Source organism: Argiope bruennichi, chromosome 9 (assembly GCF_947563725.1).
Source record: "Argiope bruennichi chromosome 9, qqArgBrue1.1, whole genome shotgun sequence".
Taxonomy (NCBI): domain Eukaryota; kingdom Metazoa; phylum Arthropoda; class Arachnida; order Araneae; family Araneidae; genus Argiope; species Argiope bruennichi.
In genome coordinates, this window is record NC_079159.1 from 53,558,941 (window position 1) to 53,586,075 (window position 27,135).

At 27.1% G+C, this 27,135-nt stretch overlaps 1 protein-coding gene across 2 annotated transcripts in view; it reads right to left on the reverse strand.

Moving 5' to 3' along the window:
• The window catches only part of LOC129984095 (trafficking protein particle complex subunit 8-like), a 38,590-nt gene extending 21,257 nt beyond the window's left edge, over positions 1-17,333 (reverse strand). For both annotated transcript variants that reach the window (XM_056093876.1, XM_056093875.1), the window contains exons 1-11: positions 16,847-17,333; positions 13,627-13,827; positions 13,078-13,167; positions 12,042-12,207; positions 11,594-11,768; positions 11,232-11,295; positions 8,972-9,066; positions 6,143-6,334; positions 5,731-5,837; positions 4,646-4,796; positions 3,916-4,016 (exon numbers count right to left, since the gene is read on the reverse strand). In XM_056093876.1, coding sequence (XP_055949851.1) covers positions 3,916-4,016; positions 4,646-4,796; positions 5,731-5,837; positions 6,143-6,334; positions 8,972-9,066; positions 11,232-11,295; positions 11,594-11,768; positions 12,042-12,207; positions 13,078-13,167; positions 13,627-13,827; positions 16,847-17,003 — 1,499 coding nt within the window. In that variant the 5' untranslated portion in view covers positions 17,004-17,333. The remainder of the gene's footprint in view (positions 1-3,915; positions 4,017-4,645; positions 4,797-5,730; positions 5,838-6,142; positions 6,335-8,971; positions 9,067-11,231; positions 11,296-11,593; positions 11,769-12,041; positions 12,208-13,077; positions 13,168-13,626; positions 13,828-16,846) is intronic.
• Between the last annotated feature and the right edge of the window lie 9,802 nt (positions 17,334-27,135).

Consider the following 27,135-nt stretch of genomic DNA (forward strand, 5'->3'; position numbering starts at 1 on the left):
TTTATATTTAAATACCGTCTATTTCTTACACTTGTCCATTCATTAAATGTAAGACTAAATTTTTCACCATTTACTTTTAATTGTATTAGCTTGTGTTTCAAAGAACTACGAACACAGTTAGTATAGTTTATAACAGTTCTTCTTATAGTGTTAACGATGTTGGTAGTTTTTTAAAAGCTGTGGCGGTTAAAGATTTTCTTATTTCAGCAGAAGTGAAAAACACTCAAAATAGCAAACGATCTAATGCTGTCATTTCATTTATAATTCCATCCAAATTATCTTTCTTTTTTCAAAGTAATCTAAAATCCCTGACGGCTTGGGCTTATAAACTGCGCTTAAATTTGTATCTTCATCGTAATTAGATTTTTTCCTCTTTAACAAATTTGTATCATGCTTCGTTTTTAAATGTGTATTGAGTCCGCTTATACTTTCTCAATTCACTTTAATAACTCTTGAACATTTTTTACATTTTGCCACCATATTCTTTTCATCATATAAGTAATAAACTCAAACCGAAGTATTATCAACTGATTTTTTATGTTCTTTAAAGTTATTCTGATTCATTAATACGGTTATTATTTATGAGTATATGTATAATAAATCTTAAAAATATTTTGAACCCTAACGTATGATATGCAAATACAATATGAATAAAAAACTCACCAATTTAAAAGATATTGAAATATTACGCACTTTCTTCACAACTACAACCTTGTTCTCACAGAACAAATATCAGACTACGAATCCTGCGTGTATGTAGTATCATTCGGAGCTGTAATAATAGAGTTTTGACCGCTTCCTTGGATGATTCACATACTGTTCGTCAACGGATTCTGAGACGACCACATTTCAACGATTACATTACATAAATTAGTGAGACGTGAAACAATAAGTGCATTCCCGGTATTCACCATTAACCTTGGATTTCCCCTATCAAATACTTTTAGTTCAATTTTTTTTTTTCATATATATGTAAGTGTTGTGTTATTTCGGACAGCATTTTATTTTAACTCAAAATTTTGTATTGATATGTGTAGCCAAAAGTGATAAAAAAGCTTTCAGACATGGTACGAATAAAATTTTACATAATATCATTAAATATTGTGACCAAGAAACAGAAAACGGGGAATTAAAATAGTTATTAAAAAATTTAATAATATATAAAAAAGGAACATTTTAACATGAAAAAGATAATTATTATTTTGTAAAAAAGTAATTACCAAATTTTTAGAACAGAAATTTTTCATTTATTCTTCATAATTTAATGTTTATCTCCCTTATATTAAATAAATATTGCTCTAAAATATTTTACTGTGCATTAGTACCTTTTCCCTTCTGTATTACTAACTATCTGTAATGTTTACATCTGATGAAACCGCGATTCTTCATTGTTAAATGTAAACATCTCATCCTTTCATCTTTTCTCTCACTCCTATTTCGTCGAATTAAACCTATCCTAATGCATGCGCAAAATCGCGGGGAGTTTTACAATCCGTTGTCAAATACTATTTTATCACTTCTCTTGATTATAAGATGCAACTTTGTATTCACAGTCTAATTAATTTCGCCCGTTAGGGAGACATAAAAACAAAAACTTATACTATTTTGTTGTGTTGGTGATCCCTGAACATATAGTGGAGACAATTTTAAAAATTTCTAGTAAATACCGAAAAAACGGTAATTAAACTTGTGATACCGGTATTACAAAACTGTACAAATGGCTCAAAATACCGGTATACCGATATTGCAATCCCTGAATACAACATTTGGAAGCTGAATAACGAGCGTTTCCGATTTCCAAATGATAAACTATTTATCAATAAATTTTTAAACATATTAATTTATATAGAATTTTTATGAAAACAATATTTTTGTAACACAAACATAACATACAAACAATATTTTGTAAACACAAACTGCCATTTTCTAACAGTTTCATAATGGATTAATCTTAGAACAAGAGTCAAATTCTTCAATGTTTCCCACTTGAGAATGAATGAAGTGATATTTCCCCATTGGGGGAAAGAGAAAATACTTTTATCAAAACTGTTATTAAACGCGAGTGAAGTTTTTTTTAACATATTATAAAAATTAATTATTTAATTTCCTCCGAAAAAATTACATTTCGTGAAAATAACAGCTATGATATCATAGTTCTAAGTCAACATTTTAAAAATGCATCTGCTGTCAAAGAAGCATACATAATAATAAAGCAATACTGGTAAAAGCAGGTCAACTTTTAAAAACGCATCTGCTTTCAAAGAAACATACATAATAATAATACAATACCGGTAAAAAAAAATATTTGCGATTAAAAGATGATGAAAATTGCCATTTATGCTTTATTCATTGCCTACACGATTTCGAGCTTCAAATTTGTCTAGGGTGCCGATTACCTTCATAATACCATTCCGTCAGAAATTCTTCTTGTTCAAATGATTAGTGAATTCTTTCAAGTAAATTCTTGGTTCAAATATTTAGACAAATAGATGGGCCCAACTATAACCATATATTATTATAAAGTTTCAAAATTATATTAAGATAGAATATTAAGGAATTTATAAACCTAAAAAATTAAGAAACAGAGGAAAAGACAGAAGTTTACAAGAAGTATTTCTCATAAATGAAATTATGCAAACTCATTCCATACCTCTTAGGAATGTTACTTAAAAAAAATACCGCCAAAGCAGGGTTCATAAGACTTAATAACAATGATAATAACAACTGCTGGACAAAATCTCCTGACCCTAAGGGATGCGATACAAACGGGAAATGATTTTACGAGGCAATTAGAGTTCAGCTGGAAAGTTCAAGTGGGGGAACGAAATTCAAACTCGTTGCTGGTACAGCAGTTGTACCGAGCCGTAAGGAAAGGTAAAAAAAAAATCTGGTACAATTGTTGTACCGGCCGAAAGCTAGAGGTTAAAAAAGATAGAATGACATATATATTTCTAAATTTATGGCATAAATTCATAAAATTCAATTATAACTAATATTACAAAATACATTAAGCATCTATTCTGAATATAAAATGTATCAGTATTCTCACTCATAATGGTTACTTCAGTGTATTTCTTTCTGAAACAAATAAACTGAGCCAGCAACTGCTTCATTTTAATGAAACAAGAAAACCATAAAACTCTATATTGAAATCTATTACAGTTTTGCATATATCAATATTTGCGATAAAAAAAACTTTCAACAAGGTTTTGTTTCTTTTTAATAAAATTTATATAAGCAGTTAGAAAGCAGCTAATTTTAAGGAGATAGATAAAAATTTATTACACAAATATACATATATGCATGCATACAACAAAAGAAGCACTGTGGTGTAGTAGGAATATATATGCAGTTATGAAGAAAAGCTATAAATCTTTTATTTTAGACCTGGTAAATCTAGATCTTTTTTAAATAAAATAAAGATGAATTTATTCCTCAAATATTATTTTCAATACATACAAGCTACGACCATTTGAGAGAAAAGAGATGCTTACATTTTTCAATGAAATTCAAAGCAGAAAGAGGCAGTTAACCACAAAGTCAAAATTTTTTACAAGCTCAATAGAAGTTTCCACATTTTGAAAGCAAAACTGAAACTAAATAATTATTCGTATAGCAATTTAAGACAGCTGAAGTCACAACTACTACATTTTGAGAGTCATGGTGAAAAACAAAAAAAAACCTATGCCATTTAGAAGCTAAATGCTTTTATACTCAATATAAGAAGTTAAAAAAAATAATATACAAATATAAAAATTAAATTTACTAAATAATATGCAAAATTTAAAGTTTGGGATAATGAACCTTCCACTAATTTTAACCCTGAAACACTATCATTATTTGAAAATTAAAAAAAATAAATAAATAAAAAAATAAACTATGACACAAGTATAAAAAAATATAATACATTCTTACTTGCAAGTATGAAGGTATGTGGTAATTGCACTTTCCATATAATGCATTGGGTATTCATGAGCTGAATTATTTTGCATAAAAACAGATAATGCCGCCATTTCCTACAGAAAAAAAAGGTGCTAAGTAGTTACACATTAATAATTTAAGTATAAACAAAAAATCAGCACTTAGTGATAGACATGATCATTATATTAATCACACACTAATTATTAATATTAAAAAATAAAATAAAGTAAAGTAAAATTTTAAAAACGCAGAGAACAAAATACATGTTTAATCATAATTGATAACGATATATAATTTATGTTTTGAAACATTATCTTGGCTTTTAATGGAGTACAAATGCATCAGATTTTGGATTAAAACAGATAATGCCTGGATTAAAATATCTTAGAAAAGAAATAATTTGTATAATTATATAAATAATTAGTATCATTTGAAAACACACACAGTTTGATTCTTGATTAAAATAAACAGAGAACAGATACAAAATTTAAAGCTTGAAACAGAGCAAAAGATTTAAATAAACAGCATTAAGGAGGAAAATGATTAACAACAATACTTCTTTGATACATCATAAAAAAAATTGTATTAAAAAATTATTGTTTTACTAAAAATTAAAAGGTCCAATTAATGAAAAATTATGCCTTATTAAAAATAATATTTACATTCTACAATAATAAACTCAAAATTTTTTCAAAATTTTCAAAAAAAAAAAAAAAATACATACAGAGGCACCAGCAAAGTGAAGCCAAGCTTGATCAGCATTGAAGTCTCTTTTAGCATTATGATAGGCTTGATATGCTACTTCATACAACTGGAACATAAATGCTAAATCCCCAAGTTTACGAACTTGCAGTTCTGGAGCATCAGGTCCATATCTAACAACCGCAAAATTTTATATTCAGAATACAAGTATTTACACATATGTTACCAGAAAATCAAGTAACAATAAATTATAAACATAATGAATAAAATAAAATAAGTCACATTAATTATTAGAAATATGAAAGAAAAGAATTGTGTGAAGATGATAAAATAATAATAATGATTTAAAAGAGAAGAATGGGAGGGGACTGAAATGTTTCATAAAGATGAATTCATAAAAAGATACCTTATTGTGAAAAATTTTTGAAAATTAAAATAAAATGTAGAACCTCATTAATTGCATACAAAATGAAATACAAACACAATTTTAACATAATAAACTCTTGTTTTAATAGAATAATAAAAGAGTCAAATAAGATAAAATCTTTTAAATTGTGAAGTGTGTTATAAACAATATTTAGAGTAGAATATTCAGACATGACACAGGCTTGGAAAAAAAAAGCTGAACTTCATAAAAGAATAAGTTGTATTAAATGTAAATATTGAGAAGCACAACAAATATAAATAATTGAAGAATAAAATGGATAAATTTATACAAAAAGTGCTTGAAGTATTAAAAATATAATAGATTTATTAGACATTATTTCAAGAATGATAAAATTTGGTTTTAAAAAATACTGAAATTTATGCTTCAGTATTTTTAAAACATAGATTTCCACACAAATATCTGCGGAAATATGCCATATTTGAATATTATACTTGAAATTTTAACAAATGATATAAATACAAAAATATTTACCATATGCACAATATTAATAATATAAAAAAATTATAGCTAAATACTAAAAAGATGAAAAAAGCCTAAAAATTCCATTTCTTTTTCTTATCTGCACCTACTAATCTGAAATTTGAACCTTTCAAATTCATTAAACTGAAGATTTATTATATTGCACTAAAAGTAATATATTGATTCTAAATTAAACATACACAACTGAGTTTAAAGATGATGCAGGGCTTTGAACTCCAGGTTTATTGCCAAAAAACTTTTTAGTAACACCAAATAGGGTCCGGTGCAATCCTTTACGATTTGCAACCTATTAAAATAAATTAACATTATAAAATTGTATATATATGAAGCTAAACAAACTATGGAGTTAAAGAAAAAGGAGAAATTTAAATTCTATAAAAAACAAATTAATTAAATATTCTTTTGAAAGGACACAGAATGAGGCCATTAATATAAGAATATAATGTTAAAAAAGCCAAAGTGGAAAAAAGTATTCAATTTCTACAAAAAAAATTAGATACGACTTTTTAATTAATCAAATTGTTATATTATCTGAAATTTAAGAAATTTTCAATAATTAAAAAAAGAATTTAATTTCTAAAATTGATTCACCTGTTCACTAAGCAATCTAACCCGCTTCTCAATAAATGGAATGAGACCTTGAATACAATAATCTTGAACAAAACACTTGATACGATCCATATCACTTTGTGTAAGACACAGTCCATGCCTTTTCACTTTGCAACTGGATTTAGACAATTTATTTGTATAACCAGATGATATATCTTCATGAGAATTTCTCAACTGGAAAAAGAAAAAGAAAGGAACATACATACATACATATTTAAACCATATTATGGAATATATAAACAAAGGCGGAAAAAAAAAGCAAATTAATAGGAAGACAAAAAAAAAAAGTTACATAAAAAAAAATTCACAACTTTTTTATATTATTTATATACACACAGTTAAACTGTACATATTAGTGTAGTGATACTAAAGTCAAATTCTGTCATAAAAGTATAAAAATTTGGAAAAAATTCTAAAAGAATTTAATTGGTTTAAGTTGTGTTAGCTATCCAAAACCAGTCTTTTAAACTGCATCCGGATATGTTTTTTTAATAAGGAATGAAAGTTCAGACATTAATTTTTTGTATTTAAATAAAAACCTATACACCTGAGAGAATTTTTTTTAATTATATAAATCTCAAAAGAGGTTTAATGTCAACATGTGTTCAAGAATCCTTGATGTTATTCTTTGGGGTTGTACTTGCTTCCTGAAGACTAAATAGAGCAACATACCATGTTGTTCTGCAACACATCCAACCAGAAACATCATAAAGCACGCAGTGCAGTGAAACATATGTTTCATGTAGGTGCTCCTGCACATTTTCTCCAAGACGTGCATAATCAGCTCTATGTTAAATATGAAAAAGGTGAACTGGATGTGAAGAACCTATTGCTTGCCCCCACAATCATCAAATCTTAATCTGTGTGACTTTTTTCTAGTGGAATCAATTTAAATCACTTGCTTAGGCAACGTCCATGGACACAACAGAGGATGTCAAAGCATGGATTGTCAATCCTGTGGTAGACATCAAAAGCAGAACATGGCATCTTCCAGTGCATCCAGAAATCAGTTTTACGAAATTTTAGATTATGCAATGATGTCAGCAACAGCCACTTTCTAAAACTCAAGTAATAATAAAACAAAAAAATTTTTTTTTACAGTTATTATTAAACTTTTTGTTGCTACAGCATAGCGTCAAAACTGACATGTGTTTTTTGCAATTTGCACCCACTAAACATGGACTGTTAACACCATCTTTTATTAAAATTTTTGTTCCTCTTGTCGCCTTCTAAAAACTCTTTAAATCTGTCAGCCTCATAATATAACACCCCATATATACATATATATACTGACAGAAAAGTATTTACATATATTTTTTGGCAACACTTTTCCCCCTAACAAAATCAAACTTTTAAAAAGTAATACAGGTACCGTTTTCAGCTTTTTATTGGGTATTTCTTTCTATGTAACAAGTACTTAAAATAGGATTTCAAAAATTTAGCTTCAATAAAAAAAAATATCTTATCACATTTACAGTTTTTATAAAATTTGCTCCCAATATAATTGCATTATCATAATGTACTACAGCCTATTTTATAGGTCTTTTTAATATCTACAGCCTTATTTTCAAAAACTTTTTTCTCAGCTTACTAACTTTTATTTAAATATGAAAAATCAGAGCCTAAATTTCCACCAATTATTTAGTAACATATTTGATTCTATTGAGGCCTTTTTGGATAGGAAACAGTAAATAAATAAATAAACCAATAAAATAGCTGTTATATATTTTTTACAAGTCAATTTGATTGGACTATTAAATAAATTTTAAATAATAGCAAAAACTGTTTTAAAAATACAACAATATGAATATTCAAAAACAAGAATAGATAAAGCTTTCAATATTAAGCTTCAACATCATTTTCAAAGATATTATAATTAACGTTTGAGATAAAATAGTTTTAATTTTTATTGAAAACAAAAAGTTACAAATTTAAAGTAATTTAGATGAGTGGAAGGTTTCTAGTTTATTATTATTTTTTTTAGTAAATATTCTGAGACATTCAGTTCTATTATAAAATATATAATTTATTTATTTTTGGAAAGAGGAAGAAAAACAGAAAAAGAAACAAAATAAATTATAAATGATTTGGTTGTATGGGTAAGTAGGTTAAAACATATAAATAAAATGATGCTGAACTAACAATGATATTATTTAATGTATTAATAAGCTTTAAATGAAAACTCCATCTACCAATCACTTAACACTTACTACATACTCATACTTATATATATACTTTTTCATGTATATTTTTATACATATTAATGCTTGTAGGAAAATTATCAAGCCTCATATTTAAAAAAAAAAAAAAAAAAAAAAAAAAGATAATTTATTCAAAATTACCCTTAATCATTTCTGTTACAAAAAATACAATTCCAGAAATATGTGATGTCAATCATATAATGAAGCAGGAAATGAAAATTGTTTAAAATGGAATCTTAATAGATAAAAATTTCTTATCCCCCCTACTCTCAGTTATTTCAATAAAATTAACTGTTTAGTGGAGTTTTTTTCTTAGAAAATAATGTCTCAAAAGACGACCAACTCCCAGAAAATTAAATAAATTTATACAGAAAATTAAATAACAAAAAATAGTATATACTTATTAGAATCAAGAAAATTAATTCATCATTAATTTTTTATTTACTTAGAGAATCAATTACAGCTAGAACAAAAAATTTTATGCTCATCTCAGCAAAATGGCAGAATTCTTATGTTTAATAAGGAAAGGACAAGTTCAATACATGCCATACAATATGTTCAATATATGTGCTTCAAAAAAATTAAAGAAGTTTTAAAATTTTCTTCTTACTGGAGAATCTGAACTGAAAGCATCTGTATCTGAATTGTAGAGTAGTGGATGATGAATGGCACCAGATTCTTGCATACACTTTGATGTGGAATCACCTATTTAGGAGAGGGGGAATTTTCAAATTTTCTTGCTTGTCAATCAGAACAATGTCAGCAACAAGTAATGAGTATTAGGAAAAATAAATTCATTACAACAAATTACAATGCATTTCCTTTTTGTTATCACAGAAAAATAAAATCGCAACAAATAATGACTTGAATTTTTCTATGTACACCAATTAGTAGAGTAAATTTTCATTGATTTCACTAAAAATATAAACCATATTAAATCTTTAAATTATTTTTAAAATAAATTTTAAAGTAATTTTTCTTTTTTGAAAGTGACAAAATAGAATTTAGAATAGACAAAATAGAATCTAGAATACCATAATTTTAATGACACATCACATTCTTTATGGTATACATATGGAATATGGATTCATTTATGATAAAAATTGCCAAAAAAAAAAAAAAATGATGGATAATCTATATCTATTATATGAACATTTTTTATGTAAACATTGTATTTTATTCACTTTGTGATTGGTAGATAAAGAGTCATCTTACTCATGACATTTGATGTTTGTTTTTCCAGTATTGTTTGAAATATTAAATGAAAATTTTTATCACATTATATTAAGATTTATAATGCACTCGATGGCAAAAGAAAATGATGCCAAAAAGATTTTAAATAAAATTTTAGTTACAACTAAATTAACAGAATTGAGTTTAAAACAATATTATTAGTTAATTCTATTTTTATACACATCAATTGTGACAATACTATCAAATAGTTTTCCAATTTGTTTATCTTTTCTGAATAATGGAAATTTTTTTTTCGCAGTTAGCAATCATATGAAGACCTAAGTAATACATCTGTTGACCCTGTATTGCTTTAAATAAATAGTAATGGGGCATCCAGCAATATCAGATGAAAAAATGTAAAGAAATACTTGAGAGAATCTGATAATCTGAAAAGAAAAGAGGCCATGAAGCTGCTAAGTTAGTGGCAAAATGTGGAAAATTGATTCCATATTTAGATGCTGAAGATACGAACAAATAAAGATCTCAGTTGTTAATGTTATATTTCAGAAACATCAATACAGGCTTCTATTTAATCTGTAGCATTCAGGACAGATTGCCCTAAAGAAATCTGAGATTACACTATAGATGGAAACTACAATGTGGATATATGAGACTACAATGTCTCTTAATTTGTAAATTCATGTTTATTTTAAAATATTAATCAATTTTGGTAATAAATTCCATAAAAAGACATTTGTGAATTTATTTATAAGAAAAGAGGCTTTGCACTGTTAGTTAACTGAAGAAAATTGAGTCTATATCCCTTATGCATTATACAAATTAAAACAAAATATTTTTATAAAAATATCAAGATTTCCTTTTTTATTTTTTACTGCATTTTCAAAATAAATAAATAAAAAATAAAAATGGATGAGCAGAAAAAAATTTAAAAAATGAAATAATCTAATAAAGATAATTCTTAATAACAAAATTCCAAAGTTTAAAAGTCTTCCATATTTTGCAGAAAATTGCGCTAATAATGTAAATACAATGTAAAAACACATATTTCAACTGACTATAATGAAGAATATAAAATATTTTCATAATAAACAGATATACAAGAAATTTATCTGCTTATGTTTTACTATCATCTTTCAATAATTTTTCAAAACAAATAGTTTAAAACTTCTTAACTGCAAGAAAAATTTCTATATCAAGATTGAGCATTTGCATTCTTTTGATGAGAGAGCAGTATAATGAAAGCTTACTTGCAAGAGCAATTTTTATATGTCTTTTCTATATTTTGTTACTATGCATTTGAGCTTTTATGCAGAATAAAGTATCATTATTTACTACTGAACCAGTAAGACTTTCACCATAGACACACTCGAAAGATTTGGACTATTTTTCGTAACAATATTAAAGAAAATACCAAAAGAAAAGTACTTTAAACAAAAAATTTGGATGTTAAAATTTTTCAGCAAATGGGGGGAGGGAGGGAATATTTCCTTCTCAACTAATGGAAATTTAATTTTGCTTTAGAATTCCTTCATTTTTAACAGAAAAATTGAATCTCTTAGCAGCAAAAAAAAAAAAAAAAAAAAAAAAAAACCTCAGCAAATATAAATTAATAATGTACAATGAGATACAATTCTCAAATTAAGAGGAAAAAATATTCTGGAAAGTATAGAACAAACCTCCTTTATATTCATCTGTAACATCTATAGAATTTTCTTCTGAAGTCTGGTTATTTGATATATTCTAAAAAACACATTAAAAAATTAATTAAATTTTTTAACAATAAAACTTCAAACATTTTGTCAAAAATATGATAATTATATATATATATATATTTTCATAAATAGATGTCTTATAAAATAAACTTTAAATTCAATTATTTTTAAAAACTTTTATTTAATTAACATTCAAATTTCATAATTACTTTAACATAACACATATTCTAATAATAAATACAATTTTATATATACGAATATCTCTTTATAGCTATGTTAAATATTACAATCAACACAATGAAACATATTATAATAGAGAATCTTACATTTTGTACATAATACTTTGGAAGGAACTGGCTCCAAGGATCAGCCATAACTGTATCATTTGAATCTTTACTATTATTTGAAGTTTGAGCAGATTCAGGAATTGAATTTATTTGAAGTAAATGACAAGATGTGGCACCAAATGAACTCTTCATGCTCTGATAAACAGCTTCAGCTCTAAGGTAGAAGACAAATTAAATCTTAAATGTAAGACAAATTAAATAAAATTCACTCATAAAAACCGGATAAATTTAAAAAAAAAAAGAAATTTAATTCAGAACATTAGCACAAAAACTCATAATAAAAGAACAGCTTTATAAGACTAAATATTTTACTGACAATTTTCTCAATACAATAGTCATAAAAAGTAAATTAAATAAAATACTGGTTTTTTTTTAAATTGTGCCTTAAGTAAAATTAATCTGGGCTTTACACTACATGAAGACTTACTTTCCTAAATCATCAGAGGATACATCATGTAAAAGTAGATAGTAGGTAAACACATATGAGAAAAACCATCTGGAACTATGATTATTTTGGTGTTGTGTTAATTGCTGAGAGAGTTCATTGATTTGGCTAAGTGGATCTTGATGAGATGATGATACAACAAATATACCTAAATTATGTCAAGGAAGCATTTATGACTTAGAAATATGTCATATATCAGAAAATATTACATGAAATCTGTCCGTTACAAATAAGCTGAAAAAATTGATCATTTCTAAACAAATAAAATTTTTATAGCTTTATTTCACTTAACTATAATCTACATATCTTACTTTGATTCCAACATTTCAGTAACCTGGCAGATATTGGTTGAGATGACAGTCAGATAAATATATTTTCATTTAAAAATGCATTTGAATTGCAAAAGATATGCTCATTGCATGACATTAAAAAAAAATTCTACAATATGTAATAAAAATAACAAAATTTGAGCAGTAGCTTATTGTTTATATTGTACCAAGGTCACTGACAACAACATGCAAGAATTTATTTTTCCTTTCTCGTTCCTCAAGGGCCTTTCTGAAAATGCTGGACTGCTGGAAGGGAAAGGTTGCTAAAAGATCAGATTTTAGAAGAACCATTGCATTTAATAAATGATTCTTAATGCTATTAAATATATACTTTTGAAATGTAAACTTTTTAAAGCATAACTTTCGATTACATTAAAACAGCAATTAAGACGGCTTCATGATTTCACTTAACTTATTTTTACACATATGTAACATGCTATCTTTTCAAATAATGCATAATTCTTAACATTTGCAATCACCAAAAAAAAAAAAAAAAAAAAATCTCATTTAAAAAAAACCCTCACTAAAATTAATAAATTAAAAAAAAATTAATTAAAAATATTTATAGAAGCAATTTTAATACTGTTGGATAATTATAATGAATATGTACCCAACGTATATAAATTTAATATGTTATATTGAAATTATCACAGAAGTAAAGACTGAAAAAAAATATTGCATAAGGATACATGACAAATAATTATGGACAAATTCATGTTCAGGAGATGATGTGACTTGGAAGAAAACTTCTCTGTATGCTTCAAACCATGGAGTTGAAGCTGTTTAAAGAAAATAAACAAATATTAAATATGAATTTAGAAAAAGAATTACTTTTTTATATATGTGTGTATATACACTAATAAAATGTTCATGTTATCCATATTTATAGCTTATTATTTCAGGATTCCAAAACTTTTCCCATTTCTGCATGTGTTGCAAATGTTTGAAAATAATGCTATAAATTAAGTGTAAGTAATTATCTAAAAAATGTTAGGAATCTCATAAGTCAAAATGAATTTCCAAGCCATTGTTACATTAAAGAAAATAGAACACAGCAAATATGAAGTGCAGAATACTGCGGGAGTTCCTACACCATCAAAATTTTTTGATGCAATAATGAATCTCTACTATATCTTATCAATTCTAAAAAATAAAAATGCACTAAAATAACAGAGATATTAAATAACAGAGACTAAAATAACACAGAATTCAAAATAGAAGATAAAATATATACTAACGAGAATATTTTAGAAAATAATTATCTGTAGACAGAGTATTCATTAGAACTCCATCAGTAGCAGATGTAATATTTGAAGCAACAGCATCATGCATCATTTTTTTCCCAGCAGTAGGAGATGGCGGCTGAGAATGCAGATGTTTCATATTAAACTTAAAGTTTTTGATGGTACAGGGCACATTGTTGGGATCTCGGATGGTAACTATAAAAGAAAGCATCCAGTTACTTTCCTCCATATAACTATTATCATGTATTAATCATAATAGCTGTAAAATTCAGATCAATATATTCATCAGATTAATGAAGTTAAGATAAATGAATAAAGTATAACATTTCACTAAAAGGTACATAAAAGTAATAATAATTTGAAACAGAAATTTTAATCGAAAAAACATACTAAAAAAGAAATTCAATAAAAATTGATACATACAATGAAAAATATGTTTATGAATTATAGATATCTAAATAGGATAAAATATTCTATATAAACTCATATTCTAAAACTTTTCTAATTAAGTTATGGAAACATTAAGATCTACTATTGTATTTAAAAGACAATATATATATATGTATATACACACACATTTCATATTCATGACAACTATAATTGTTGTAAAACAAGAGGAGGGGGGGGGGTAATCAATTTTTTTTTGTAGTGACAAAAATTGTATAACAAATCTCTTGCTTAAGAATAACTAAAAGCAAGATTTAACATTCTGTTAAGGAGTGAATTCTGATTAATGTAAAATTTCCTTCCTCTCTTTCATAAGAGACATAATTTTTTTTTCTTTAAATAACAGTACATGATATGGTGTGAAGCACTATTTACTCTTAAATTTGTCTCTGTCAAAAGCATTCAGCTCTCAAGTTTGAAAGCTTAACTATAAAGACTGTTAGGAAGTGCTCAAATGTTATTTAATAAAAACAAAGAGAGAATATATTAAATAAAGATAAGAATTAATTTAAAATTAAATGTATTAATTCATTAGTCAATACCACCATAAACATAAACAAAGAAAAAAAGTTAGTTTTTAAATAACAAACAGGACATATTTCCCTATTTACCATTCTACAAACTCCATACATTATACATAACTATAAAATACATAGTACTTTTTATCATTTTATTGTTCATTCTATTAATGATACATCACAAATAATGGTAAAAAGAAACATCAGTATGTGCACCTTGAATATGCAGTAAAAGAATAAAGAACTACACAAAACTAAGGAATGAGACCCAGATTCCAAAATCAAATCTTGCCGCAAGTTTTTACCAAAGTACAAAATTTGCCAAATTTTAATTAAAAAGTAAGATTAGGTTACCATTTTAGGTAGCTTATTGCCTTTAAAAAATTACAGTTTAGCAATTTTGTGGTATTCTTTAATTTATCTAAAAAATCAATTGGTGACTAACTGATTTAGATTTTTTTAAGCCTTATTAATTAAAGCTATCATTCTATTTCAAGTAAGCTTATGCTATGAAATACATTAATAACTTTCAAATAATACTCTTTAAAATTGTTTTATTTTTAGAACCTAGAATAACTGGATATGCAAGTCTAAAAATAAAAGGAATTTAAATAGCAAGCTATAAAATTAACAATTTTTTTATAATATTCAGTTATTTCCCCCCTGCTAAGCATAATCTGGAGAAATTTAAAAGCTAAAAAAATTTATTCGATATAAGTTGAAAATTTAGGAGAAAATAATTCAAAATTATACCACCTGTAAAAATTAACATTGGTATTTTTAGGCAATTCAAAAACAGAGTATTTAAATGTTAAAATAATTATTTGTGTACATAATGCACATATTTATATATCTGTACTATTCAATGATTAAATTACATTTGTTTTCAATTCTTCCTTGAATATTTAACCCTTAAAATAATATCCATCACAAACAGTCACTTGGGTTTAGCAAATCTGGTTAAATATTGTACTTCTGTTAAACAAGGATTCTACCATTTAATCACGAATTACTTTCTTGCACCTAACTTCTTCACTATTTACATTCCCCACCCTTTGTCGTCATGATACATCCTTTTTATGCTATCACTACTAATAGTAATAAGTGGATGCAGAAAGTTGCTTTAATTAATACAATGTAATATTGGAAATTTCTAATTCGATACAACACCTAACTTCCAACAATGGTTACCCAGTAATTAATAGCACTTCTTATCAATATTTTATATATAACATTATATCAACAAATTGTTGAAAAACAGATATTTCCTAAGAATTTTAAATATTTAAAACAAATATTTTCAAACATTATTCAAAATTATTTAGCAGACATTTATTATTGGCTAAATATATAAATAAAATATCTTTTTAAAAAATTATATATAATTTTGTTGATCAAATCAATTGACATTATTTATTAGACATTTAAAATTTTGTTTTATAAATCAGCACTTTTGCATTTCTAAATCTTCATTGCTCAGTTTAACATCATAACAAACTCAAATATCTATTTTTGTTATAAAGAGAAACTCCAGTTTTTTCTTCCAACCATGCTACAATTTCTTCCACTATCTGTGTTGTTGTGAGTACAGATTTGGGAAATAGGTATTTTCAAAGTATTTTGTAGTTTTCCACACACACACACACATATATATATAGTAATCTTTCATTATATATCCACAATTCCATAGCTTTCACCCAATTTTCATATCTGTTGGAGAGTATGACAAAATAATGAAAATAAGTTCAAGGTGATTCGCAAAAGAGGATTCTCCTGTATTTAAAAAATTCCCATTTGTACATGGATATACTTTGTTCCCATGTCTTTCCTTTTTTTTTTTATCCCCAAATTATTTATTCAAATTTATAAAAATGCATTCATTAATATACTGCTAAATGAAGGTATTTGTCCTTCATTTTTGTGATATTATTTTGAAGTGGGAGAAGAGATATTCTTTTCAAAATTTATTTCTCAGAAAAAAATAGACAGTTACTATCTTTTATCCTGCAATCAGTTTCCTAAATATAAATAGTTGTAAATGTTTAGATATGATAAACAATTTTATGAAGAATTAGAGTTTTGCTAGTTTAAAATCTCATATATATTGAATAAAATTAAAATAAATAAATAGAGCAATCAAATGTTAAATATTACTGATAAAAATATATTCTAATAGATGCTGTAAAGCAGGTGAATTAATTACAAGGAAGTTGATTCATTAATATTTTTTAGACTCAACAAAATCTTACCTTCAGTATTTAGACGGCAAAATGGTTGTACCATTTGAACAAATGTTAGATTATTTTTTGCACAAATTTGTTCAACATCACTACTACATAAAACAGCAATACAAGGTGAAAACACATCTTGGATAAGTTCGTAAGCTGTTTGTTTACAAGTTGCCATGGTTGAAGTCTTCCTATCCAATACAATGCAAACTGGCTAAATTAATAAGATATTTAATTAACGTAGATGTTTAATAGAAAGAGGTGATGTAATCCGGTATGCAGATTTTTATTAAGTAAACAAACATAAAAAATTGAAAATGCAATCAAGTGCCCATAACTAGAAGAATTGAAATCCTCAAACATTTTATTTTAAAATAAAGATTATTTAACAGCACAGGATGCAAAGTGGTTTCTTTTTGCATCTACGTGCATTGTAAATATTTCTTGCTACCCTGATACATAAACAATCTTTGCACAGTGGGTGTTCAAAACACAGCAGTCTGCAAAACTTTTCACTTCAAGATTTTTATTAGCTAGTTACAGTTAACCGTGAAATTTCACTAATACCATTCTTGTTTTATTTAATTGTGATGTAACTCATTGTATTTCGACTGTTAAATATATAAAAGCTTATAATATTTTATTTTCCATTACAATAAAACTAGAACGAATCCAATAATTTATTAATAAAAATGAAGATTAAAAGTAGGGTCAATTTCTATATAGATTTGAAGATAGTACACTATACACCGTGAATGCACATACACATGGTACAAGATTTGTCATTCCTTCTAAAGAATAAAAGAACATTATATCAAAATACTGAATGATATAGATATATATTTAGATGCTATTTTCCATTACATTTGTCATGTGTTATACGGTCATATGACCCCATTGCTACAAATCTTCATCATATTTGAATCTATAGCAATGGACTCTTGCAAGTACAGAACATTCTTACTTCACTTTTATTCTTAGCATCGAACCAGTAGAAGAAATATTCCGACGACAGAATCTCCGCTATATAAGTATGATGCAGCTCTCCATAGATTAATCCGTTCTATACACATCCGTCAGCGCTCCATAGACTAATCTGTTCTTTACACACCCGTCCTTACTTTGATGTTATCTGGAAATCTAACGAACAAAATTAAACTTCAAGTGCAGTTCGAATGTTTGAAAACGAAGTGGAAATATGTTCATTGTTGTTCCTTTCGCCAATAATGGCTCATTAGATCTGATACTACTGTTTATCCAGTGACAATCGGGACCCATTCATATCTCCACACTGCTATCATTCACTTTTTACCAAGAGTACGGAAAATTTTCAAAGAGTTTATGTATTGAAACAAGAAAATTATTATAAAATTTTTACTATTATAAATAAATTTAAAATATAATTATACAAATAAAAAATGAAACTCAAATATTTAGCATGTTCTGGAAATACAAACTACTGAAAGATTTTCCTCAAACTAAGCTTTCGAATATTCTGAAGGACGGAAGGGAAGGAAGGAATATTATTAATGAAGGTTGAAGACTAATAATGAAACTGTTATTTTTTTTATTACTTAAAAGCTAGTTTCCTTACATAGAACAGATTGATTTATCTTTAGTCTGTCATTCCAGTTAAATGAAAGTATTGAAGATTTTCAAGGCATTTTTTTTATTTGCCTACTGGCCGATGATACTCCTGAAATGATATTAACAGTAATAAATTAAATTTTTAAAAATATCAATTATTTTCAGGAAAATCAGTTTTTGGACGTTCTTAAAAATCGTTTGGTAATGTCTGTAATTTCTCTAAGACAATGTAAGTTTAAAAATTAGATGGTGTAAATAATAAATAGAATAGTTCTTCCTTAGTTTTCAACAACTGAAAAAATCATGCGATTAAGTATTTAATAAAATAGTGAAATTAATTTGAATTTTGTTTCAATAATAAAATATATTATTGAAAATTATCTAAAAATAAGGAAAAATTTCAGGAAAAAAATTGTTTAATTATATTTACAGAAGTTGACATATTAAAAAGATAATTTTTAAAATTTTGAAATAATATGAAAATTAGTTTTGTACAATTATACTTATAGATTTATGATGGGAAAATTCATAATTTGGTCACCCTAAAACTTTCTCGAATACTCTTAATAAAACTGCGAGAAACTAAAGTTCTTTTTACACTTTCTTTCCAACTGATTAAAACAAAAATTTGATACAAAAATGCAATTACAGTCACAAAATTCTATATCAAATGTGAAGTATTTAAGTCATTATGTTTTTGAATTATTCGTTTACATATTTCTAAAAGTAGAGAAAAGCAGATACTCAACTGTTTGTTGGATACAATTTAAAATTTCATAGGTGTCTACATTATAAATATTAAATCTGAGTACCTGATTTTATTCATCTAGCTGTTTTTGTTTTGTAGTTAATCATTTTAACTTATATTTGAACAGCCGGATAGACAAACTTCATCTGAACGGAATTTGCTGAAAATTTAATAGAAATCTACAAATTTGTTGTAAAGACCGTATACCTAATTTCAACTGTCTTACTCAAAGCATTTATGAGTTATCTTTATCATAGACAGACAGACAGACATTTTCCAGAAATATGTTTTTTCCAATTCTTAGAGGTTTAATGCGATCAGATAAATCAAAATCTCGCGTTCGAATTTTTTTGAGGATTACAATATTTTCTCTTTATTTTGTATTCCAGAAAGTAATAAAAAAAGGGTGACTTATCTGGAAATTTAGCCGATAGATGAACCGAATATCTGTACCTTTAATAGCACTATTGTGTCATTGGACTATCACTATTGGATAGGTTCATGTATGCAATAAACAAAATTAAGTAAAACAGTAAATAATTAGCTTTAAATGGCAGATAATTGGGTAGATTCATGGATATGAAATTATATCTAAACGACTTTTCAGAAATTAAATATAATCAATATTTTTGGCAAGCCAGTTGGTCGCTACAAGCGGCTAGAGTTAAAATAAAATTTTTATGGAAAATGAGTGTTGTGTTGACGCTCTTTACAGGACATATTATTTGATTAAGAGTTGCCAAATTTTACATATATTCCTACTTTGGAGAATAAAATATGCATCTCGGAGTGATCATTTAAAAATTTAAATTAGCCTTTTAATTAATTAAAAATTAAACGAAATTTTCGCGCTTTACGGCAGTAATGTACAAGCACAAAACTGATTTTTATACCACTTAAAAACATCAAAAATTGTCTCTCTAATGATATCAACTTAGATGTGAAAATCTTTCTTTTTAAACGATTTTTTTTTCATAGTTTTTAATGAAAATTTCCATTTCTGTAATTAATTTCAAACCGTTTTCATTTTTTCTCAAATATTTGATCATGCAACTTTCTTCCATTGTTGAAAGATTAAGAAATATTCTGCCAATTATCTGCTCAGTTTACATGTGGAATCAGAAAATATAGTTGAATTACTGCAAAAAAAAAAAAAAAAAAAAAAAAAAAAAAAAAACCACCGAGATTTGAAATACTAGATTACGCAGACACTGAAGATTTTTATAACTCTATGATGTTCATGGAACTAAATCCCATTAGGAATGTTAAGATACACAATAATCAGAACAGATGTGAAGCTATTGAAATAACATGACTTCATTATTGTCAATTTTAATTTGATACTTCAAATATTTTGTTGAGGAATTCATGGATAGCAAGTTATGTGTAAGAAATTTAATTGAAATTAAACGTATCCAATATTCACGGCGAACTAGTTGGTCGTTAACGATGATAAGTGTAAAATAATTACACAATTTAAAACTTTTAATGTTAACATTTTATTATCTCATTAATTTAATACCTATATAAAATAATTATAATTTTTAAATTTAGAAAAGTATTTTATTTTTAAAACAATCTTCTATTTATTCTATCCCCTTTATTCTGTCCCTCAACCCCGAACAAAATCTATTCAATTCTAAGCGTTCTAGTGCTGTTTAATTTATAACTATATCAATATATACGTCTTATAAAATAATCACGGTTTCTGAATGAAATTTGCTCATAATTTTTAGGTTAATGCACGTCTTGATAAGTATAAAGTTTAATACGGCATTTTTGGATTGCTCGCCCGAGAATTATAAAAAAAAGTATAATGCAAGCGACTTGTAAGTCATCAGATATTCGTGACACATGCATACAAAGAAAGCAGTGGGAGTAGTGTCTCTGAAACTTTCTCGCTTACTCTGAAATGAAAGTATCTCCGACAGATAAAAAAGCTTCTAAGTGTGGTGTCAAGCCAGCCAGGCCAAAACACGATGCAATGGATCTATGCGATTGTATCAACCACGGCCACACTTTTTTGCTTGAAACATATTCACCTCTATATTTAACATTTCTCACTAAATAGTGAATGATGTAAAGAATAATTAATAAATTCAATTTTAGTTTAATACTTTCCATTAATTTTCTTGGAGGGAGAGGGGACTAGGTTATATTCTGCAACTAATTCTGTAAATTGTATATAATTATAATATTTAACGCAGCATACTAGATACAATTATAGCTCAATTAACAAGCATCTCTCATAAAGAGTTATTCTCACAATGAGGAAGGAAAAAAAATCGATTATGTTAATGAGCGATCTTTCAAAGAACGAAGTCACATGCAAAATAGGTCTGCATATTGGATATCAGTCAGTTCTGGAGGATTATTTGAAGATGCTTCTTATTTTTGCATGGAAGAAGCTTTAGTCAGATAGCGATGTCAAACATGACTTCGAAACGAGTGCGAAGCGAGTACTCTTAATTGATGAGATTATGTTTCTAAAAAAGATTCTGAATCTACAGGTACAGAACAACGACATCGATGAGCTGGCAGGAGAACATAACCATAACTGCCAAGGAACTTATGGAGCTGTATTCTGTGTCACAGCAAAAAGTCATGGTGGAGATTTGGTCAACAAAAGCGAAAATAACCTTGTTGACAGAGATTACAGAGCAACAGTGAAGTAAGCAACAGAGTAACAATAAAATAAGGAAAATGATGAAAACATCGGAAATTATTGTATCGTTCGTTGAAAAGTTTCCCCTTAATAAGGCAGTGGCTATATACGCTATAAAGTCATTTAACGATGTTCATTTAATGATGTCTTATATTTGCTAAATTTCGAAGCGTAGCTAAGGACTAATGCCTTTTTTTCCGCCTTATAAAGAAAAGCATGCATTATAAATAATAAATTACAGTATTATAAAAGTTTGAATATTTTTACGAGGTGTAACGCATTACCCTACTTTAAATTGATTCCTATGCAAAAAATTTGTTTCGCTTAATAAATGTTTCATATTACAAGTGAGATTCGAAAATGTATTGTACTCTAAGGTTCCACTTATTTTTCAACGAAACATAAAAGCATTTACAAGTTTTGTTTAATTATAAATTATAGCCAATTTTCCTGTTTTTATTTATTTATTATTTAAAAAAAGGGAAGTGCATACAAAAGGGGGAAAAAGAAAGAAAAATTGCGAACTGAAATTTTAATTTTATTACACTTTAATTTAATTATATTGCAATAATACACAATACAATATTATTAGCAACTCAATATGTGTAATCAACACTTATAGATGCCAAAGAAAAGATAAATACATATAAAATATTTTAGTAAAACTATCTTTCTATTGCATGAAAATCAATATTTATTTAGTTATGTGAAACAATATGTGTTAAGATCAACTAAAATTATGCAAATGAACGATTTCATTGCAAAAATAAATATAATTTAATTGCAATACAACATAATACCAAAATATAAAATTTAATTCATATTTAGAATCATTAATTATCATTTCTTGGTCGCAACGAAGTAAAATATGGATCCTTAATAAATTTTACGATAATAACAATAATATTCTATATTTTTTACAAAAATCATATAAAATTACTATAGCTTTTCAAAAAATGTATTAGTTAATATTTGCACAAATTTCATTCTATAAATAGGAGATACAGAAAAGGTGGAAATAAAGAAATTAAAAATCATAATTTTACTAAGGCACAGTTTGATTGCTAATTTAATTAATATTAAAAATTCGTCATAATCACCAACACTGACAAATAGTTACAAGGGGAAGATAAATACACATAAAATATTTTTGTGAAACAATCTTTATTGAATGGTTAAAGGCATGAATAATTTTTTAGTTATATTATACAAGATGAATTAAAATGTATCAATAAAAATATTTAAATAAAAATATCATTAAAAATAAATAACTCTCTTATTTAAATACAGTGCAATTTTAATTGTATTTAGAGTCATTATTTTTCATTTCTTGTTTTATAGGTCAGTAAAACTTAGACCATAGCTACTTTTTCTAAAAACTTGTTAAAAGGGAGGGAGAGTGCCAGCTCCGGTGTCGTCCTCGTTATCTGATCACGGTTCAAAATTACGAGGTCTGTCCCGAAATAGTTCTAGTGTTGTTTTAAAACGGGACGTTAATATAATTGAACTGATCTGTATAACTAATCATGCATGTTTCTGTAGGTAAATGATTTTCCGTTGCGTACAGATTTTCATTATTTACAGGCTGCTCTTTATTATTTAAAAATTTCAAGAATATTCTTTCATATTTTTGAGATATTAATTTTGGAATAATTACACAGTTTTATATTACAATGGTATTTACATTATCAATTGGGTATTTTACCCCCCCCCCCCGATCAAAATGTTTTATTAAAGGAAAACGATTATCATCGGAAACCAAATCTCTTTCCAACAAAATTAGTTTTTGGAAATATGGCACTTTCTTTTAAAAACATAGAATGAACATAACTTGGGGGGAAGGGGGGTATTCGGGATCAGCCGCTCATGTGAAAGAAACGATTCCATTCTGTTTTCGTGCACAAAAAATTATTCCAGGTTTCGGGGCACTGGAATTCTTTGACTAGCCGGCCTCATAGAGTTTAAGTTGTTAGAAAATATTAAACTTATAATAGTCTTTAAATATCGATTGTACCTTCCAAGTCAATTGACAATGACTTTTATGAAATTTGCAGAATCAGTAGCATTTGTAATATTATTCAAGTTTTAAATTTACACATACATTTAAATTTTAATAAAAAATTCCAGACCAGACAAACATTTTTGCTTTTCAAAACTATTGGAGCACGATGGTTTGGCAATCAAGCGTGAGCGTAGTGAACCATTCCACCCATTTCTAAGCCATTAAGATTTTTAGCGATAGGAATGAAGCAGTTATATTTATGACTTGAGAAACTAAACAAATTATTAAAAGAGGAACAGAATATAACCTTGCTCAATTTTTTTGGTTTAGCCATTATTTCTGACAAATTTAAGCAAGTATACTGTATCCATTACATAAAAGAGGAGGTCTGTTAGGAGTTTTGGATGTGAACAATGAACTCTTAATTTAGAGGTTAAGAAAATATCTTTATTGTTTTTCTTTTAATGACTTTGCTTTTATTTGATAGACATATTACATTTTAGGCAAAGATTTTCTAATTTTTCAATCTCTACTAATAATAAGGATGAATGTGAGTGTGTACGTTTGCGCTTTTACAAGCCAGACCCCTTGACCTACAGCTTTTAAATTTAGCACATATATACGAGAGTTATTTGAAAAGTAAGGCCGGATTTCTTATAAAACGAAAAAGATTGCAGATTTTTTTCCAAAAGCCCTTTGTTTAACTTAATTCCTTACATGATTCTCTATTTTTCTACACGGTATCCTTATTTGTTTAAACATTCGTCACAATGTTCTACAAACTTTTGCAGATTTAAGTCATTGAAATCTGCCGCCTGCGAGAATAACACTCTTTAACTGCTTGTTTCACCTCATCATTTGTGGCGAAGCGCTTTCCACCAAGACACTCCTTTAGGTAGCCGAATAAATAAAAATCGCTGAGTGCTAAGTCTGGATTGTACGTGGGTGGTCAATCTATTCCAGTCGAAAGATCTAATTAGATTTTTGATGTGAATGGTAGAATGGGATCTAGAATTATCATTCAGCAACAAAGCTCCAAAATATCAGAAGGCACGCCGCTTAATCTGCATTGCACGCCGAAGTTTAGCCAGGGTAGCGAAGTAAGCAGTTTAAATCTACATTTATTGTTATCTCTTTCTGCATAAATTCGATTAACAAGACTCCATATCTATTCCAAAACATGGTGTCATAGCCTCGTTTGTTGAGGCTGTTTTTTTTCTCACTTGATTTTGGTAATGTTGTTGACGCCATTCTATTCATTGATGCTTAGACTCTGGGGTCATGTGAGAAACAGACGTCTCATCCACTGTGACATTATCCTCTAAAAATTTATAACTTTCCATATGATATCGGTCCAAAAAATCATGAGCACAAATGATTTTTTTCATTGGGTGTTCCTCAATAAGCAAATCCAATGTGCGTACAATTTCAGAAATTGCAAACTTTTAGAGACAATTTTGGGCAAAGCTGTTCCATTCTCATTTGGAAATTCCAATGCTTAAATTAAAATTGTGAACTGCCGATCTTCACTAATATTTTTCTCCATGACATTGACCGAATCTTCTGAGATCATTGATAGTCGATTTGATCGTTGTTCATCAAGAACGTTTTTCCATGCGTCCTTGAATACTTTCACCCACTCAAGCACCTTGTTGCCACTCATCGCACTGATACCATACATCTCGATCATATATAGATAAATTTCCGCTGCTGAAACGTTTCTTCCTATCAAGCGCAGAATCACAGACCGCATTTCACAACCATCAAGCTTATCAATTGTTTTAAACATTCTGACTTGATTCTGTAAACAGCATACTGCAACAATACCACTGCAAATGGCGTCATTTGACGAACAAGGCATGCCTGGAGAGGTGGGTATGCACATTGTCCTGTTCGTGCGACATTCGATTAGTGAGGCAATTCGAATCCTATTTTCCGAATAACCCTGGTACTTTGGAGGGTGGAAATATGCACTTAGAAGCGATTTTTTTTTTTTTTGAAATTTCATTTAGTATTTTAATTAATTGAAAATTAAACTGAATCTTGGCGTTTTTCCGCGATAACTTCTGAAAATATTATTGCACCATATTAAATATATTACACCGTTTCAAATTTCAAAAAATTGTTCTTTTTAATGATGCCAAATTTAATAATCACTCGAATTTTTGCTGAATTTTGGCATTTTTTTTTCCTGGTTTCCAACAATAAATTACATTGTTGTTCTGAAATTCAACCATTTTCATTGTTTCATGAAACATTTAAATTCCATTTTTAAAATCACTGTTCACGAAACATTTTTATTCCATTGTTGAAAGTTAAAATATAAGGATTCTGCTCAAATCTGTGTAGTTTACAAGACTATTAAAAAATTGAGTTACAATACCGCAAATTTAGAAAGTAAAGATAAACCATATATTTAGATTTTTACATCGCTGTATGCTACAGGACTAGTCTTCATAGGAAATAACCATATAAGAAATCAACAGAAGTTAAGAAAAACAATTAAAACAACAAAGCTTTAATATCTGATAATTTGTGGGAATTACGGACATGATGTTATATCTAAAAGAATTAACTGAAGTTGAATATAACCAATCTCCCCTGCGAATCAGTTGGTAGTCAAAGGTCAAATTATCACTTCATGTCATACCTCTGCAGTTATTGTTTTTTGCAGGCAGAATATGGACATCTTTGTAAGTAAATTTTTACCTTGTTGCCATGAATACGAAAGCAAAATTTGCAGCTTTTCCTGAATTATAAGATGCACTAATTAAATCGCTACTTTTAAGATGTAAAATATTTAATACTAATGAATTTAAATTAATTTAAAGAATTTAATCCATTAAAGATTTGTCTGAGATATTAAAAAAATAAGTTTCTTTTCAACATACATTAAAAAGTTATATTTTTTGTGCTCTAGGAGTTAAATAATAAAATAGAATAAATCTGTTAAGTATATTTGGATGAGATGAAATTGATACAACTCTATTTCTAAGAAATTTATAATCATGTGAAGAGATTGAATGTAGATGACTACACAATATTGAATGATCTGCACTATATCTATATATATAGTTTTACTGACCCCAATATTTTGTTCATGTAAGAAATATATTATATCTAAATTATTTTCAAGAACAATTTGTTTTAGTTCATGAAAGCGCTTATTATAAGTAATTTAAAATAATTATTTTATTGGATTCAGATCCATTATAAATAACAACAAATTGCTGTAAGAATGACAAAAGATCATTTAAAATACTTACATGCATGGGAAATTTATTACATTCAGCAACAACTATTTTATG